The sequence below is a fragment of the Schistocerca gregaria genome, chromosome 4 (assembly GCF_023897955.1).
Source record: "Schistocerca gregaria isolate iqSchGreg1 chromosome 4, iqSchGreg1.2, whole genome shotgun sequence".
Taxonomy (NCBI): Eukaryota; Metazoa; Arthropoda; class Insecta; order Orthoptera; family Acrididae; genus Schistocerca; species Schistocerca gregaria.
Genome location: NC_064923.1, coordinates 109526180 through 109546239, shown reverse-complemented (window position 1 = coordinate 109546239; position 20060 = coordinate 109526180). Strand labels below are relative to the sequence as shown.

Sequence of the window (20060 nt, the reverse complement as noted above, 5' to 3'; positions counted from 1 at the left end):
CTCCATCGCTACTGATACATTTCTCTCACCTCTTCGGCAGCCTGTGAATGCCACGCAAAAAAAATAAAAAATAAAAAAAGAGTTCTTCGTTTACAATTATACATTTGTTGTACATACTTGTGAAAAGTAACTGGTTCTCCTTCGACGTAACTTGGCTTCACTTCCGTAGCAATCATAGCTGTTACTGAAACTCAGAGGTGCAGAAACGTGTACAGAACAATGTGAATACCAGCAATCTTCAAGTTTCTCCTAGTGATGGGACAACCGACTGGCCAGCGGACGGTTTTTTTCCTTGAGTGGTTTTATCGGTCTACTGGACCAACCGAAACTAGTCTCTGCGGCCACGTCAGCTACATGAATATTTTCACTGATTCGCGGACTTGAGTGGCTTCATTCAGTGCGAGACAACCAACCGACGCAAGTACACTCCTGGAAACTGAAATAAGAACACCGTGAATTCATTGTCCCAGGAAGGGGAAACTTTATTGACACATTCCTGGGGTCAGATGCATCACATGATCACACTGACAGAACCAAAGGCACATAGACACAGGCAACAGAGCATGCACAATGTCGGCACTAGTACAGTGTATATCCACCTTTCGCAGCAATGCAGGCTGCTATTCTCAAATGGAGACGATCCTAGAGATGCTGGATGTAGTCCTGTGGAACGGCTTGCCATGCCATTTCCACCTGGCGCCTCAGTTGGACCAGCGTTCGTGCTGGACGTGCAGACCGCGTGAGACGACGCTTCATCCAGTCCCAAACATGCTCAATGGGGGACAGATCCGGAGATCTTGCTGGCCAGGGTAGTTGACTTACACCTTCTAGAGCACGTTGGATGGCACGGGATACATGCCGACGTACATTGACCTGTTGGAATAGCAATTCCCATTGACGGTCTAGGAATGGTAGAACGATGGGTTCGATGACGGTTTGGATGTACCTTGCACTATTCAGTGTCCCCTCGACGATCACCAGAGGTGTACGGCCAGTGTAGGAGATCGCTCCCCACACCATGATGCCGGGTCTTGGCCCTGTGTGCCTCGGTCGTATGCAGTCCTGTTTGTGGCGCTCACCTGCACGGCGCCAAACACGCATACGATCATCATTGGCACCAAGGCAGAAGCGACTCTCATCGTTGAAGACGACACGTCTCCATTCGTCCCTCCATTCACGCCTGTCGCGACACCACTGGAGGCGGACTGCACGATGTTGGGGCGTGAGCGGAAGACGGCCTAACGGTGTGCGGGACCGTAGCCCAGCTTCATGGAGACGGTTGCGAATGGCCTCGCCGATACCCCAGGAGCAACAGTGTCCCTAATTTGCTGGGAAGTGGCGGTGCGGTCCCCTACGGCACTGCGTAGGATCCTACGGTCTTGGCGTGCATCCGTGCGTCGCCACGGTCCGGTCCCAGGTCGACGGGCACGTGCACCTTCCGCCGACCACTGGCGACAACATCGATGTACTGTGGAGACCTCACGCCCCACGTGTTGAGCAATTCGGCGGCACGTCCACCCGGCCTCCCGCATGCCCACTATACGCCCTCGCTCAAAGTCGGTCAACTGCACATACGGTTCACGTCCACGCTGTCGCGGCATGCTACCAGTGTTAAAGACTGCGATGGAGCTCCGTATGGTACGGCAAACTGGCTGACACTGACGGCGGCGGTGCACAAATGCTGCGCAGCTAGCGCCATTCGACGGCCAACACCGCGGTTCCTGGTGTGTCCGCTGTGCCGTGCGTGTGATGATTGCTTGTACAGCCCTCTGGCAGTGTCCGGAGCAAATATGGTGGGTCTGACACACCGGTGTCAATGTGTTCTTTTTTCCATTTCCAGGAGTGTATTTTGAATTACGCAAGTTCTGTGAATGATTCCACTGAGTCTCTGGGTTTGGATGATTTCACTTCCATACGTCATTCGCCCTTTCCCGCGGAGGACGACGGCCGGTCGGTGGGTGGCGGCCGCGTGGCGCCGCCGCCGTACCAGAAGCCGCCTTCTGATGCTGCCAGGGCCAGGGGTGCAGCCGGTGCAAGGAGGTGGCCACGTGACTGCAACGAGCGCAGGGGGACCTACGCTGGTGGAAACTGACTACCGCGCCACCGGGTGGGAAGCCATTGCGCACGCATCTCATTCACCTCATCTTACGCACTCAGATTTTCCCCTTTTCCGTTCTCTACGCCAGAAACTTTCTTTCCGGATGGAAAGACGTACCGAACATGACTTCACGGGTCCTTCGACACAAAACCAAGTGATTTCTACAATCGCGGAATCGAACAGTTACCCCAGCGTTGGCACACTGTTGTAAGGACATTTTAGTATTGATGAGTAAAGCCTGTGTCATGAGTATCTGTTGTGTTTATTAAGCTGTGTAAAAACACTACGTACGTATGCACCAACACAATACATATACATGTAACCTCATGTACTTAAATTAAGGGCTGTCTGGCGTAGCCGGCACTTGGATGGGTGACCATCCGGGCCGTCATGCACTGCTGCCATTTTTCGGGGTGCACTCAGCCTCGTGATACCAATTGAGGAGCTACTCGACCGACTAGTAGCGGCTCCGGTCAAAGAAAACCATCGTAACGACTTGGAGAGCTGAGGATGACACGGCGGTCGGATGGTGCCCATGGGCCACTTGCGGTTGAAATGGCTCTGAGCACTATGGAACTTAACATCTATGGTCATCAGTCCTCTAGAACTTAGAACTACTTAAACCTAACTAACCTAAGGACAGCACACAACACACAGTCATCACGAGGCAGACACATTCCCTGACCCCGCCGGGAATCGAACCCGGAAACCCCCACTTGCGGTCTGACGACGAAGTGCAATGTACGTAAATGCTTAATATCTCTCTAATATTAGTACAAGAATTTCAGCCAAATAAATGGCTAAAATGTAAGTTTTAGTAGTTTATGTTTTACGCCTTATACAGGGTGTTACAAAAAGGTACGGTCAAACTTTCAGGAAACATTCCTCACACACAAATAAAGAAAATATGTTATGTGGAAATGTGTCCGGAAACGCTTAATTTCCATGCTAGAGCTCATTTTAGTTTCGTCCACCTACGCTCAATTGAACACGTTATCATGATTTCATACGGGATACTCTACCTGTGCTGCTAGAACATGTGCCTTTACAAGTACGACACAACATGTGGTTCATGCACGATGGAGCTCCTGCACACTTCAGTTGAAGTGTTCGTATGCTTCTCAACAACAGATTCGGTGACCGATGGATTGGTAGAGGCGGACCAATTCCATGGCCTCCACGCTCTCCTGACCTCAACCCTCTTGACTTTCATTTATGGGGGCATTTGATAGCTCTTGTCTACGCAACCCCGGTACCAAATGTAGAGACTCTTCGTGCTCGTATTGTGGACGGCTGTGATACAATACGCCATTCTCCAGGACTGCATCAGCGCATCAGGGATTCCATACGACGGAGGGTGGATGCATGTATCCTCACTAACGGAGGACATTTTGAACATTTCCTGTAACAAAGTGTTTGAAGTCACGCTGGTACGTTCTGTTGCTGTGTGTTTCCATTCCATGATTAATGTGATTTGAAGAGAACTAATAAAATGAGCTCTAACTTGGAAAGTAAGCGTGTCCTGACACATGTCCACATAACATATTTTCTTTCTTTGTGTGTGAGGAATATTTCCTGAAAGTTTGGCCGTACCTTCTTGTAACACCCTGTATAAGGATCCGACCCAACACTACTGACTTTCTTCCCTGCAATTGGCCTGCATGGTTGTGGCGTAGACGTGACGTCACGGAGCGAGTAGACATGGATGTGCTCGCTGGAGGAGAATGTCACCAGATAGAGTTTTTCTTTTGTTTGCCTTCCCCACATTTTCTACTCACACAGCCTCCAATACATGATGCGTCACAATTTAAAAGGTTCATCACACTTACACATACCCAAGACTCACATGGAATATTTATATTGGTATGTACAAATGGTGTATACAGTATGTTTGTTTTGTGTTGCAGATGTTAACATGGTGGCAGAACCCAAGCCACATCAGACGGGTCGGAAACGACAGAATGTCGCCAAGACCGGCAACGACTGGTAAGTACCTACTGCAGTCACACTGTATGGACAGGAGTACGTGCTGCCGCGTAAACATGCCTTTTCGCTTAATTCGCAAAGCATAATATACGCAGCGTCATAAATACATAACCTTCCATAGTCCGTATCAGTCTCATTTAGGTCTTGCAGTATGTGATGCCAACAGAAGAATTTCGGTAAGAATATAGGCGGTGTCAGACGCAAAAGGGAGTTATTTTCGTAATTGAGTCACTGGTATCTAAAGTATTCTCAGGTAGTTGTCGTCTCGCGTACATGTACAATTTTGGAGCGCCGACATCATATTGCCGATGTGCTCGTGAGGGTCTGGTGGGTGAGCTTCCATTGATATTGCTATCTTCACCTCACAGCTGTCTTTGTGACCATTACTCCGAAGGCTGGTTTGACGCAGTTGTGCACGCTGTTCTATCTTGTGCAAACCTCTTCATCTCGCTTCCTTTAGTGCAACCCACATCCATTTGAACCTGCTTAATATAATCGAGAGCGAGTGTCCCCTACAAAATACCTCATCGTCCCCCCCCCCCCCCCCCCCCCGGCCCCCTTCCATATACACATTCCTCCATTACCAACTGACGATTCTTTCATGCCTCAATCTCTTTTATGTCGACTGACCCCTTCTCTTAGTCGAGTTGTGGCATAAATTTCTCAACTTTCCATTTTAGTTCACTAACTTCTCATTAGCTGTTCAATCTACCCATCTACTTTCAGCATTCTTCGGTAGCAACACATTTTGAAACCTTCAATAGTCTGAACTTTGTATCGATCACTTTTCATTTCTGTACAAAGCTAGATTCCAGGTAAACACCTCCAGAAAAGATTTACTAACACTAGAATGTAACAAATTTCTCTTATTCAGAAGCGCATATCTTGCTCTTGCAAGTCTGCGTTTTACATCCCCTCTACTCGGACCATCGTTAGTTATCTTGCTGCTTAAATATAAAAACTCATCGGCAGCGAATTGCGTTTCTTATCTTTACCCACCTTCGTCAGATGCAGTCAGCGTTTCCAATCTGCTGACATAGCACGTGTGTGCGGCAGTACTGAGTGTTGGATTTGGATGTGCGCCCTGCATTCATTTTGTCGTTCTCTTTTAAATTGTGTTTTAAAAATTTCACTCTGTGCCTTCGTACGAGATTGTACTTTTCTACTGAAGAACGCAATATTTTTTACAGCGCGATTCTTTGCGTACCAACCGTACGAAGGTGGTGCTTATTTTCGGTAGAAAACGATGTCAAAGAAGGGCATTTTGGTAACAGTGTAATTAAGTATGCCGCAAGTATCGTAATTCCTTGGTATGCGCAGTTGGTGAAGCTATTAGAGTATTGCGTTAGAATACTCGAGTTGGAGAGTTCGGTTCCCTGTGTAGGTTTAATTTTTTTGTTTTCCAACTTTGATCTGCTGCCCAGCATTGCCATAGAACACACTGTTATTTAAATGACGCCTATACGATAATTTTTTATTTTATTTTAATGGTGAACAAAACAGTGACTGGTCAGACACCAAAGGTGTCATGCATGTCTCCAGTACAGTTTGCATCAAGCACTAGACTATACTGCATTTCGCGTTTGCCAGACGTACGCCTGCACATTTTGAAAGAAATTTACGGCTCTTCGAGTCCTAAAAATATGAAAAATATATAATTTTAAATTTTTTTACAAAATAACCTTTATTGTAATAGTAAGGAATTAATGCAAGAAGTAATTGACAAAAAGCAAACAATCAATTGTTTTAAGGTGGTTTCTCTTTGCAATAACAGTTTACAGCCACCCATCATTACATTGGAGATGTTTGAAATCAAATTCTCATTTTTGCCAGACCAAACCAGACCAATTCAACATCACAAAACTTCCATGAACATGTATCGCCTAAAACAAATTATGCTCCTAAATAACAAGCAAAAATGGCCCTACAGTTGAATATAGTTTAATTTATTGATTTTTGTGGGCATAGTGTCCGTAGTTCCTTTATAATTCATGAGGGTATTTTTGATCCGTCGTTGCAACTACAAAAAATCGTGATTTTTTCACCAGGCGCGTTTCGCTTTATTCAGGTAAAGCATCATCAGTGGTCTGTAATTAAGAAAATCAAAATATAAATAACTTAGTTATAGACCAATGATGATGCTTTACCTCAATAAAGCGAAATGCGTCTGGTGAAAATATAACGCATTTTTGTAATTGCAAAGATGGGTCAAAAATACCCTCATGAATGAAGTTTGTATACAAATTCCGATTTACGTTGCACTAACTTTTGATATACTTAGTATCACTGTTAATGACTCCTCAGAATGGCCACAGTAAATTAATAATAATAATAATAATAATAATAATAATAATAATAATAAAAGAAAAAAGTAAGACACGAGCTTTTTCAAAAAAGCAGCAAAATCCCCATGCCAACTCGTGCTCTCAACACTATAAGTGGCTGCTACTATGCATTACGTTCGTAGAAGTTCCTCAGTATACCACTAAATGTCTGTCTTGCAACAGCATCGGAGGTATCATGGCAAAACCACCAGCAAAAATTTATAATAATAAAATGGTCGTTTCAGGTTGTGGCCCATCTTAAATCCCTTGTGTGTATTTTTTTTTTTTTTTTTCGGATACACTTTTACGCTGCTCAGCCGATGAATGTGAAACAACATTGCTGCTCTTGTAACAGCAGATGCACCTACGCTGTGGAGCGTTCAGAGAAGCATGGTGTAGCGACTCGTTAAATGTTCGCAGATTTAAGGAGGGCACTTCGAGTAGCTGCTGCGAAGACGATGCATTTTTCATTAAAGACATCTCATCACTGACATGGCTACACTCCATACAAATACATTCAGAAACAACTTCCTGACACTTAAATCTATACTCGATGTTAACAGATTTCTCTTCTTCAGAAACGCTTTCCTTGTCATTGCCTGTCTACATTTTATATCTTCTCTACTTCGACCATCATCAGTTATTTTGCTCCCCACATAGCAAAACTCCTTTACTACTTTTAAGTGTCTCATTTCCTAATCTAATTCCGTCAGCATCACCCCACTTAATACGACTACATTCCATTATCCTCGTTTTGCTTTTGTTGATGTTCATCTTATATCCTCCTTTCAAAACACTGTCCATACCGTTCAACTGCTCTTCCAAGTCCTTTGCTGTCTCTCATAGAATTACAATGTCATCAGCGAACCTGAAAGTTTTTATTTCTTCTCCCTGGATTTTAATACGCACTGCGAATTTTTCTTTTCTTTCCTTTACTGCTTGCTCAATATACAGACTGAATAACATTGGGGAGAGGCTACAACACTGTCTCCCTCCCTTCCCAACCACTGCTTCCCTTTCATACCTCTCGACTCTTATAACTGCCATCTGGTTTCTGTATAAATTGCAAATAGCATTCCGCTCCCTATATTTTACCCCTGCCACCTTGAGAATTCGAAAGAGAATATTCCAGTCAACATTGTCAAAAGCTTTCTCTAAGTCTACAAATGCTAGAAACGTAGGTTTGCCTTTCCTTAATCTTTCTCCTAAGATAAGTCGTAAGGTCAGTATTGCCTGACGAGTTGAAATATTTCTACGGTATCCAAACTCATCTTCCCCGAGGTTGGCGTATTCCAGTTTTTCCATTCGTCGGCAAATAATTCGTGTTAGTATTTTGCAGCTGTGACTTATTAAACTGATAGTTCGGTAATTTTCACATCGGTCAACGCTTGCTTTCTTTGGGATTGGAATTATTATATTCTTCTTGAAGGGTGAGGGTATTTCGCCTGTCTCATACATCTTGCTCACCAGATGGTAGAGTTTTGTCAGGACTGTTTCTGCCAAGGCCATCATTAGTTCTAATGGAATGTTGTCTACTCTCGGGGCCTTGTTCCGACTCAGGTCTTTCAGTGCACTGTCAAATTCTTCACGCAGTATCGCATCTCCCATTTCATCTCCATCTACATCCTCTTCCATTTCCATAATATTGTCCTCAAGTACATCACCCTTGTGTAGACCCTCTATATACTCCTTCCACCTTTCTACTTTCCCTTCATTTCTTAGAACTGGGTTTCCATCAGAGCTCTTGATATTCATACAAGTGGTTCTCTTTTCTACAACGGTCTCTTTAATTTTCCTATAGGCAGTATCTATCTTACACCTAGTGAGATAAGCCTCTACATCCTTATATTTGTCCTTTAGCCATCCCTGCTTAGCCATTTAGCACTTCCTGTCGATGTCATGTTTGAGACTTTGTATTCCTTTTTGCCTGCTTCATTTACTGCATTTTTATGTTTTCTCCTTTCATCAATTAAATTCAGTATGTCTTCTGTCACCCAAGGATTCCTAGTAGCCCTTGTCTTTTTACCTACTTGATCCTCTGCTACCTTCACTATTTCATCTCTCGGAGCTACCCTATATTCCTCTACTGATCTTCTTTCCCCCATTCCTGTCAATTGTTTCATTTTGCTCTCCCTGAAACTATGTACCACCTCTGGTTTATTCAGTTTATCGAGGTCCCATCTCCTTAAATTCCCACCTTTTTGCAGTTTCTTCAGTTTTAATCTACAGGTCATAACCAGTAGATTGTGGTCAGAGTCCACATCTGCCCCTGGAAATGTCTTACAATTATAACCTGGTCCCTAAATCTCTGGCTTACCATTATATAATCTATCTGATACCTCCTAGTATCTCCAGGATTTTTCCATGTGTACAACCTTCTTTCATGATTTTTAAACTAAGTGTTAGCTATGATTAAGTTATGCTCTGTGCAAAACTCCACCAGACGACTTCCTCTTTCATTTCTTAGCCCCAATCCATATTCACCTACTATGTTTCCTTCTCTCCCTTTTCCTACTCTCGAATTCCAGTCACCCATGACTATTAAATTTTCGTCTCCCTTCACTACCTGATTAATATCCTTTATCTCATCATACATTTCATCCATTTCTTCATTATCTGCAGCGCTAGTTGGCATATAAAACTGTACCACTGTAGCAGGCGTGGGCTTTGTCTCTATCTTGGCCACAATAATGTGTTCACTACGCTGTTTGTAGTAGCTTACCCACACTCCTATTTTCTTATTCATTATTAAACCTACTCCTGCATTACCGCTATTTGATTTTGTATTTATAACCATGTATTCACCTGACCAAAAGCCTTGTTCCTCCTGCCACCGAACTTCACTAATTCCCACTATATCTAACTTTAACCTATCCATTTCCCTTTTTAAATTTTCTAACCTACCTGCCCGACTAAGGGAACTGACATTCCACGCTCCCATCCGTAGAACGCCAGTTTTCTTTTTCTTGATAATGACGTCCTCTTGAGTAGTCCCCGCCCGGAGATCCGAATGGGGGACTATTTTACCTCCGGAATAATTTACCCAAGAGGACGCCATCATCATTTAACCACACAGTAAAGCTGCATGCTCTCGGGAAAAACTACAGCCGTAGTTTCCCCTTGCTTTCAGCCGTTCTCAGTACCAGCACAACAGAGCCGTTTTGGTTAGTGTTACAAGGCTAGATCAGTCAATCATCCAGACTGTTGCCCCTGCAACTACTGAAAATGCTGCTGCCCCTCTTCAGGAACCACACGTTTGTCTGGCCTCTCAACAGATACCCCTCCGTTGTGGTTGCACCTACGGTACGGCCATCTGTATCGCTGAGGCACGCAAGCCTCCCCACCAACGGCAAGGTCCATGGTTCAAGGGGGGAGAAATGGAATGCAAAATTTTTTTTTGTACTCATTATTGTCATAAACAACGCTGATGGACTTCAGCGTCAGTTTTAACTTTGGAAATCTTTTCAACAAACAAGGGATAATAGCCGTTATTAGCTGCAGTAGCTTTTAATAAATTCATCTCTGCATTAAGTTTTTCAGATGACAAAAGTGTAGAAACTGCATCATGAATGGCTGAATGGAAAAGGGCTTTTTCATTCGAACGTGGATGCAACTGAACTAGTGTGTACAGTATGATCTGTATTAGTGGCTTTACGAAAAATACCGAAGGAAAGCGTGTCGTTGTCAAAGCAATACTAAGATCCAAAAATTGAAGCTGAGCATCGTTATTTTATAATTCACAAGTGAAGCTGATTGTTGCATGAAGACTATTAAAAATTTAAAACAACTGTTCAGTTCCTTCCAGGAATGATGTCTACATACCGAGGATACGACAAAATACTCAGATCAAATTAAGTGGTTCAAATGGCTCTCAGCACTATGGGACTTAATATCTGAGGTCATCAGTCCCCTAGAACTTAGAACTACTTAAACCTAACTAACCTAAGTGCATCACACACATCCATGCCCGAGGCAGGATTCGAACCTGCGACCGTAGCGGTCACGCGGTTCCGGACTGAGCGCCTAGAACCGCACGGCCATACCGGCCGGCATACCCAGATCGGCAGCTGAAAAATTATTGAATTTTTCTTCCACTGAATTAACGAAAATATCGGCCAAGATGCATGCCAGTGTGCCAGGCAGTCAGGTTGATGGCACAATTTGCCAGTGAAAACAGAATAGTTGTATTTTACGACTATTCTTAGCAAACGATTTAGGTCAGTGATTTGCACATCAGAAATACCTTTATTAAAAGTGTGTAGGTTTTTTTCAATAATGCCAGTAGTTTTTTGAACAGGTACATTAGTATATAGGTTCGTACTATCTAGTGAATACAATTTAGAACCTTGATCGCACTCCAAAACTTCGAGTTCACTGGCTAGATTTTGACTATTGATGATACAATAATTATTTCGATAAACAAAGGACTTCTTTATTTTTCGCGAAGAAACTTTGCTAACTCATGATATGCACTGTTCATACTGTCTACAATCGGACGTATCGGATGATGAATTTTATGTACTTTTAACTGGGAACGCCATTTTCCCTGTGTGGATTCGCGTTAATAAGCTGTTTCTGCCCGAAACGATTTCCACTCCTGCGCTAACCTCTTCTTCTCAGAGTAGCACTTGCAACAATTAATTGTTGAATGCATTGCAGTCTCTGTCTTCGTCTACAGCTTTGCCCTCTACAGCTCCCTCTATAACCATGGAAGTCATTCCCTCATGTCTTAACAGATGTCCTATCATCCTGTCCCTTCTCCTTACCAGTGTTTTCCATATGTTGCTTTCCTCTCCGATTTGCGGAGAACCTCTTCATTCGTTACCTTATCAGTTCACCTAATTTTCAACATTCGTCTGTAACACCACATCTCAAATGCTTAGATTCTGTTCTGTTTCTGTTTTCCCACAATCCAAATTGAGACCGAGAATTTATATTAGAAGACTTCTCTTGGCCAGGAATGCCCTTTTCCCCATTGCTAGTCTGCTTTTGATGTCCCCCTTCCTCCGTCCGTCATTGGTTATTTTACTGCTTAGGTAGGAGAATTCCTTAACTTCATCTACTTCCTGATTATTAATCATGATGTGAAGTTTCTCGCTGTTCTCATTTCTACTACTCATCATCTTCGTGTTTCTTCGATTTACTCTCAATCCACACTCCGTACTCATTAGACTGTTTATTCCGTTCAGCAGATTATGTAATTCTTCTTAACTTTCACTCAAGATAGCAATGTCATTAGCTAATCATATCATTGATATCCTCTCACCTTGAATTTTAATTCCTGTCCTGAACCTTTCTTTTATTTCCATCATTGCTTCCTTGACGTAGAGATTGAAGAGTAGGGGGGAAAGGCTACATCCTTGTTTTACAATCTTTTTAAAACTAGCGCTTCGTTCTTTGTTCGTACACTCTTATTATTCCCTCTTGCTGTTGTACGTATTGTATATGACCCGTCTCTCGGTATAGCTTACTCATACGTTTTACAAAAAATTCGTACATCTTGCACCATTTTACATTATCGAACGCTTTTTCCAGGTCAACTAATCCTATGAAAGTGCCTTGATTTTTCTTTAGTTTTGCTTCCATTATAACTGTTACGTCAGAATTGCCTCACTCGTGCCTTTACCTTTCCTAAAGCCGAACTGATCGTCATCTAGCGCATCCTCAATTTTCTTTTTCATTTTCCTGTATATTATCTTTTAAGCAACTTGGATGCGTGAGCTGTTAAGCTGATTGTGCGGTAATTGTCACACTTGTCAACTCGTGCCGTCTTTGGAAATGTGTGGATGATGCTTTTCCGAAAGTCAGATGGTATGGCGCCAGTCTCATACATTCTACATACCAACGTGAGTAGTCGTTTTGTTGCTATTTCATCCAATGATTTTAGAACTTCTGACGAAAATTTATAGATCCCTTGCGCCTTATTTGATCTTAAGTCCTCCAAAGCTCTTTTAAATTCCGATTCTAATACTGGATACACTATCTCTTCTAAATCTAATCCTCTTTCTTCTTCTTTCCCATCAGACAAATCTTTCCCCTCATAGAGGCTTTCAATGTATTCTTGCCACCTATCCGCTCCCTCCTCTGCATTTGACAGTGGAATACCCGTTGCACTCTTAATGTTATTACCCTTGCTTTTCATGTCACCGAAGGGTGTTTTGACTGTATGCTGAGTCTGTCCTTCCGACAATCATATCTTTTTCGATGTCTTCACATTTTTCCTGCAGCCATTAGCTACCATACAATTCCGATTTATTTCATTCGTCAGCGAATTGCAATTATGTATACCTGAGTTTCCCGGAACATATTTGTACTTGCTCCTTTCTGCGATCAATTGAAGTTTTTCTTCTGGTTCCTATTGTTTCTTCGCAGTTACCTTCTTTGTACATATGTTTTCCTTCCCAACTTCTGTGATTTTAGAGATATCCACTATTCTTCGACTGTAATGCCTACTGAGCTATTCCCTATTGCTGTATCTATAGCCTTAGAGAACTTCAACCGTATCTCGTCATTCCTTAGTACTTGCGTAACCCACTTCTTTGCGTATTGATTCTTCCTGACTAATGTTTTAAACTTCAGTCTACTCCTCATCAATACTATATTGCGGTCTTTGAATACTCCTGGATACGCCTTACAATCCAGTATCTGATTTCAAAATCTCTGTCTAACCATGGTGTAATATAACTGAAACCTTACCGTATCACCCGGCCTTTTCCAAGTATACCTCTTCCTCTTGCGATTCTTGAACAGAGTATTCGCTATTACTAGCTGTAACTTGTTACAGAACTCAGTCTTTCTCATCTCTCATTGCGTATCCCAAGCTCATATTCTCCTGTAAACATTTCTTCAGTTCCTTCACCTACAACTAGAGTCCAGTCCCCTATGACTATTAGATTTTCATCCCCCTTTACATACTGTATTACCCTTTCAATAGCCTCAAACGCTTTCTCTATCTCTTCATCTTTAGCTTGCGACGTCGGCATATATACCTTCTTTAAGGAACTGTTTAAGTGAATGCGTAGTGTTCTCAATGGTGAGGCTAATTTCTTTTTGTATAGCCTGAGTTGGATCCTCACCTTCCTCCGAGACATTGTTCTCTTCGAATAATTGTGAAGTTGTAGACGCATCTTCGTTCTGAGTAGCAAAGATTAGAGTATTACCTTTTTCAGATTTCGGTATGAGGGCATTGTTTTCTTTTAGCTTGACATTTACATTTTAATGAATGTTTTATCACAATTATGTATCACGTAGTATGCTAAAGTATAATGACGTTTCTGGAGCCTATAAATCTTCTCTGTAGGAATCAGCATGGTTTCGAAAAAGATGATCGTGTGAAACCCGGCTTGCGCTATTCGTCCACGAGACTAAGAGGGCCATAGACACGGGTTCCTGGGTAGATGCCGTGATCGTGACTTCCGCAAGGAGTTTGATACAGTTCCCCACAGTCGTTTAATGAACTTAGTAAGACCATATGGACTATCAGACCAATTGTGTGATTGGATTGAAGAGTTCCTAGATAACAGAATGGAGCATGTCATTCTCAGTGGGGAGAAGTTTTCCGAAGTAAGAGTGATTTCAGGTGTCCCGCAGGGGAGTGTCGTAAGGCCGTTGCTATTCACAATATATATAAATGACCTTGTGGGTAACATCGGAAGTTCACTGAAGCTTTTTGCGGATGATGCTGTAGTGTATCGAGAGGTTGCAACAATGGAAAATTGTACTAAAATGCAGAAGGATCTGCAACGAATTGACGTATGCTGCAGGGAATGGCAAATGAATCTCAATGCAGACAAGTGTAATGTGCTACGAATACATAGAAAGAAAGATACATTATCATTTAGCTACAATATAGGAGGTCAGCAACTGGAAGCAATTAATTCCATAAATTACCTGGGAGTAGGCATTAGGAGTGATCTAAAATGGAATGACCATATAAAATTAATCGTCGGTAAAGCAAATGTCAGACTGAGATTCATTGGAAGAATCCTAAGGAAATTCAGTCCGATAACAAAGTAAGTATGTTACAGTACACTTGTTCGCCCACTGCTTGAATACTGCTCACCGTTGTGGGAGCCGGCCTCGGTGACCATGCGGTTCTAGGCGCTCAGTCCAGAACCACGCGACTGCTACGGTCGCAGGTTCGAATCCTGCCTCGGGCATGGATGTGTGTGATGTACTTAGGTTAGCTAGGTTTAAGTAGTTCTAAGTTCTAGGGGACTGATGATCACAGATGTTAAGTCCCATAGTGCTCAGAGCCATTTGAAATTTGAACCGGTGTGGGATCCGTACCAGATAGGGTTGATAGAAGAGATGGAGAAGATCCAACGGAGAGCAGAGCGCTTCGTTACAGGATCATTTAGTAATCGTGAAAGCGTTACGGAGATGATAGATAGATTCCAATGGAAGACTCTGCAAGAGAGACGCTCAGTAACTTGGTACGGGCTTTTATTGAAGTTTCGATAACATACTATCACCTTGGAGTCAAGCAGTATATTGCTCCCTCCTATGTATATCTCGAAAAGAGACCATAAAATGAGAGAGATAAGAGCCCACACAGAGGCATACCGACAATCTTTCTTTCCACAAACAATACGAGACTGGAATAGAAGAGAGAACCGATAGAGGTACTCAAAGTACCCATCGCCACACACCGTCAGGTGTCTTGCGGAGTATAGATGTAGATGTAGGTCATATTGACAGGATCTTTTAACTGCATGGTTCTCAAAAATACCACATAAATCATAAACTACCCTCGTTTGTCGAGAAGCGTCTAATTTGACGACGGCTGTGGAGATGTGTACGGGCGAATATACGTGCAAATATCGAGCAAGTGACCGCCCAGACGAGCCAAGGGGCTACCAACTGCATCTCCACAATGATCGATCAGCGAACGTTGTTGCGTATGGTTCATTCACCCAAGCTCACTCCTCCTCATCGGCAGCAAAGGCTCTAATTTGTTCCGCAATATCGGAACTGGACGTTCGCTGAGTACCGACAGGTGGCCTTTTCAGGTAAACAATGTTTTGTACTTCTTTGGACAGGTAACCGGCGTGAAATACCTGAAAGCATACCACCTGCAACAGTCGTCCGATGGTCTATGACGGTTGAGTTATCTTTATGCTCTGGGGGGAATGTTTTCATGGCATTCGCTAGGTGACTTCGTCATTCTGGAAGGCACAGTGGATGAATACAGCTGTGTATCAATCCCTGGGCACCATGTCCCCCGCTACATGCAGTTTGTTATCCATGGCACTATGGCGTCTTCCAGCAGGGCAATGAGACGCGTCACACAATTTACAGTGTACATGCATAGTTCGAACTGCAGCAGGATGAGTTTACTGTAGTCTCTTAGTCACAAAACTACCTAGATTTAAGCACAATCGTGAGTCTGTGGGACTACCTCCATCGCGCTCTTCGTTCCATGGATCGTCAACCGAGAAATTCAGCGCAGCTCGCCCTGACTCTAGAGTACGCATGGCTTCACATCCCTGTCGTTAACTTCCAGAACCTCACTGACTCACGTCTCGCAGCGGTCCGAGATACAAAAGGAGGTTAACCAGGCTTTTGACAGGTAGTAGCATTACTGTGTCTGGGCCGTGTGTATAGACTACATATCTCACCTTTGCTTTGTAGTATTTTTTGGTTTAGTACTTCATCTGTCCTGTTACTTTTCATCATTCTTCGATAAAATCTCATTTAAAATGCTCTCAATTTCTTCGTTCTCTGTTTTCGGATGCTCCAACCAATCTCCCCCAAAACTTTAGCTATTCCTCAATAGTCGACATCGAAAAAGATGGTGATTAATTAATCACTTCTAGAATCTCAAAAGCCACAGATTCAAGATTTCTGGAAACACAGTGAAAAGAAGCATGCTTATACAAGGATACACTCTACATCAGAATGTGTTTACTACTCCTGATGATGTGTTCAAAAAATGGCTCTGAGCACTATGGGACTTAACATCTGAGGTCATCAGTCCCCTAGAACTTAGAACTACTTAAACCTAACTAACCTAAGGACATTGCACACATCCATGCCCGAGGCAGGATTCGAACCTGCGACCGTAGCGGTCGCGCGGTTCCAGACTGTAGCGCATAGAACCGCTATGCCACCTTGGCCGGCGATGATGTGTTTCGGCCATATCCATCACAGATGAATCGTGAAACATAGATGCAACGTAGCACGTTGAAAACTCTATTGCAGTGATAGGTGCTAGACTCATTGTAGTGTAAACCAAAACTGTTCGCATGGCCCATTGTACTTGCATGAACCATAGGTTGCCCAAGTATATTCATCAGGGGACATGCAAATCGACAAAGCCGCGTCTAATGAAAGACATGGAACAGGCCGGCTAGCCATATGAAATTTTTGTAATTACTATGATTAGGACTTATTTTGATCTGACGATGGTCAAGGGTGATGCGGGTGTTAATGAGTGATAAAGACGTTGAAGTCATATTTTCTGTGGGTAAGAGCTAATAACGTTGTCTCCGATTTGTGTAAGGATCCCATGTCCAGCGTCACAGGCTGTGTAATAATGTGGGACGTGTGCAGTTGGAGTGATCTGGACCCCTGATACGTCTAGATACGACTCAGACAGATGAGACATACGACTTGTGATTCGGTAACTAAAGTAATAATTTTGAAAATATCATTACAATTATTACTATTTCCTGACGCTCTCTACATCTACATCCATACTCCGCAAGCCACCTGACGGTGTGTGCCGGAGGGTACCTTGAGTACCTCTATCGGTTCTCCCTTCTATTCCAGTCTCGTATGGTTTGTGGAAAGAAGGATTGTCCGTATGCCTCTGTGTGGGCTCTAATCTCTCTAATTTTATCCTTGTGGACTCTTCGCGAGATGTACGTAGGAGGGAGCAATATACTGCTTGACTCCTCGGTGAAGGTATGTTCTCGAAACTTCAACAAAAGCCCGTACCTAGCTACTGAGCGTCTCTCTTGCAGAGTCTTCCACTTGAGTTTATCCATCATGGTCTGATAGTCCATATGCTTTTACTTTGTTCATTAAACTACTACGGGGAACTGTATCAAACGCCTTGAGGAAGTCAAGCAACACTTCCATCTACCCAGGAACCCGTGTCTATGGCCCTCTGAGTCTCGTGGACAAACAGCGCGAGCTGGGTTTCACACGATCGTCTATTTCGAAACCAATGCTGATTCCCTCAGAGTGGATTTCTAGTCTCCAGAAAAGTCATTATACTCGAACATAATACGTGTTCCAAAATTCTACAACTGATCGACGTTAGAGATATAGGTCTATAGTTCTGCACATGTGTTCGACGTACCCGCGTACTGGTATGACCTGTGCCCTTTTCCAATCCTTTGGAACGCTACGCTCTTCTAGAGACCTACGGTACACCGCTGCACTGATTGGTGAGTTATCAATGATTACATTATTTTACTGCAAAAACTGACGTTAGCGTCTGGCATAATATGGTGAACGTTAAAGCTGGTGAAACGAAGGTGTGAATATCTTCCTCACGTTGCCCACCTACCCATACTTTGACACTGCATCTATGACAGAAAAATTAAGACATCTACACTGATGAGCCACAACATTATGACCACCTACCTAATAGCAGTATGTCCACCTTCGACACGAGTAACAGCAGCGGTATGTCATGCCATGGAAGCAATCAGGCCTTGGTAGGTCGCTTGAGGGAGTTGGCACCGCATCTAGACACACAAGTCACTTATTTCCGGTAAATTTCGGGGAGGGGTGATGAGCTCTGACACCACGTTCAGTCACATCCCAGATACGTTATGTTGGATTCAGAACTGCGGAGATGAGGGACCAGCACATCAGCTGGAGCTCGCCACTGTGTTCCTCGAACCTCTCCATCACAATCCTAGCCTTGTGACATGGCACATTATCTTCTTGAGATATGCTACTGCCGTCGTGAAACATGACGGTCATGAAGGGATATACGTGGTCTGCAACCAGTGTATGATACTACTTAGCCGCCATGGCATCTTGAACGAGCTCCACTGGACCTATGGATGTCCAAGCGAATATTCCCCAGAGCGTAGTAGAGCCGCCGCCAGCTTATCTCCGTCACGCAGTACTGCTGGTAACGAATTCGAGACCTCCTATCGGTATGATGTAGAAGGTATCGGGATTCGTCAGATGATGTAACGCTCTGTCACTACGGCGCCAATGTCCAGTGCCCATTTCAATCGTAGTGTCGTGGTGTTTATTGTTGCGGAGGCTCATCATTGGAGTGTTCGGCGCACTGTGTGTTGAGACACACTTGTATTCTGATCAGAATTAAAGCCTGATGTTAGTTCCGCCAAAGTTTGCCGTCTGTCCTCTTTTACCATTCTACCCACCTTACGACGTCCGACATCTATAATTAAAGGTAGCCGCCCAGCCCCACGACGTTTGGCCGTGGTTTCACCCTCATTTCACAACGAGTTGAAAACACTCACCATACCACTCCTTGAAAAGTCGTGCAGTTTCTGAAATGCTCGTGCCGAGCCTCGGTTCCATCGCCATCTGCCTTCACTCCACCTCAAAATAGATCGCTCGCCTTCCCCATCTACACACGGACAGCAAGCTCAGTGGTACTACATGCTCATGTGTCTGACTAGCAGTCATTCTTCTCCAGGTGGCGCTGCCATCGCCTGGACGGGTTTATATGAGTAGTAGATTGGTGGCCATAACGTTCTGGCCTATCATTGTATATCATACACCATATGTGCTTCTTCATGTTTTATAGTCCCGAATAGACCAGAAACTGCCTCATTAGTGACGACACAACAGATAAACGAACTAATCTGAGAACACAACAGTAATTATGTAATGGCTACTACGACCCTGTAGGGCCTACGTGGTGTTTTATTTGTTATTATTATTATTATTATTATATAAGTATTACTATTATTTTTGGTCAGGCAAAAAGCCTGCACTCTTCCAATTTCTGCCATTTCAGAAGTAAAGAGATCAGCAATGAGTTGATTTGCAAACAGTAGGGCAATGTCCAATGCACACATTTTAATTTGATTGATTCTAAATGATGGTGAGGTTGTAGGTGAGGTATCGCCAAGGAGAGGAGGTTGTAGAGGAGGCACGTATTACATAGCAACTGTCAACCATCAATCTTTCTATTCTGAGAAATAGTTGTAGGTAGCGATCGCGATGCACCAAGAATTGCCTCGTCATTCTACAAAAACGTTTACAGGAATAAGAAGTATCAATTGTCTCACTGATTCAGTATCTCGTGGTTTAGTAAAACACCTGCAAAAACTAAGTGCAAATGCCATTTAGCAGGCCGCGGTGTCCGAGCGGTTCTAGGAGCTTCTGACTGGAACCGCGTGACTGCTACGGTAACAGGTTCTAATCCTGCTTCGAGCATGGATGTGTGTGATGTTCTTAGCTTAGTTAGGTTTAAGTATTTCTAAGTTCTAGGGGACTGATGACCTCAGATGTTAAGTCCCATTGTGCTCAGAGCCATTTGAATCAATTTGTAATTTATCTTTCGTCATTTGGAAACTGTTCAAAGAGACATTTTCAATCTTAAGTGTAGTTAGGTTCAAATAGCTCCGAGCACTATGGAAATTAACTTCTGAGGCCATCAGTCGTCTAGAACTTAGAACTACTTAAACCTAACTAACATAAGGACATCACAC

At 43.4% G+C, this 20060-nt stretch overlaps 1 protein-coding gene across 1 annotated transcript in view; it reads left to right on the top strand.

The window, feature by feature from the left end:
- Window positions 1-20060, top strand: part of LOC126267344 (RNA-binding protein Raly-like) — a 953265-nt gene that overhangs the window by 572950 nt on the left and 360255 nt on the right. Inside the window, exon 4 of the mRNA XM_049972467.1 lies at window positions 4006-4084. Coding sequence (XP_049828424.1) covers window positions 4006-4084 — 79 coding nt within the window. The remainder of the gene's footprint in view (window positions 1-4005; window positions 4085-20060) is intronic.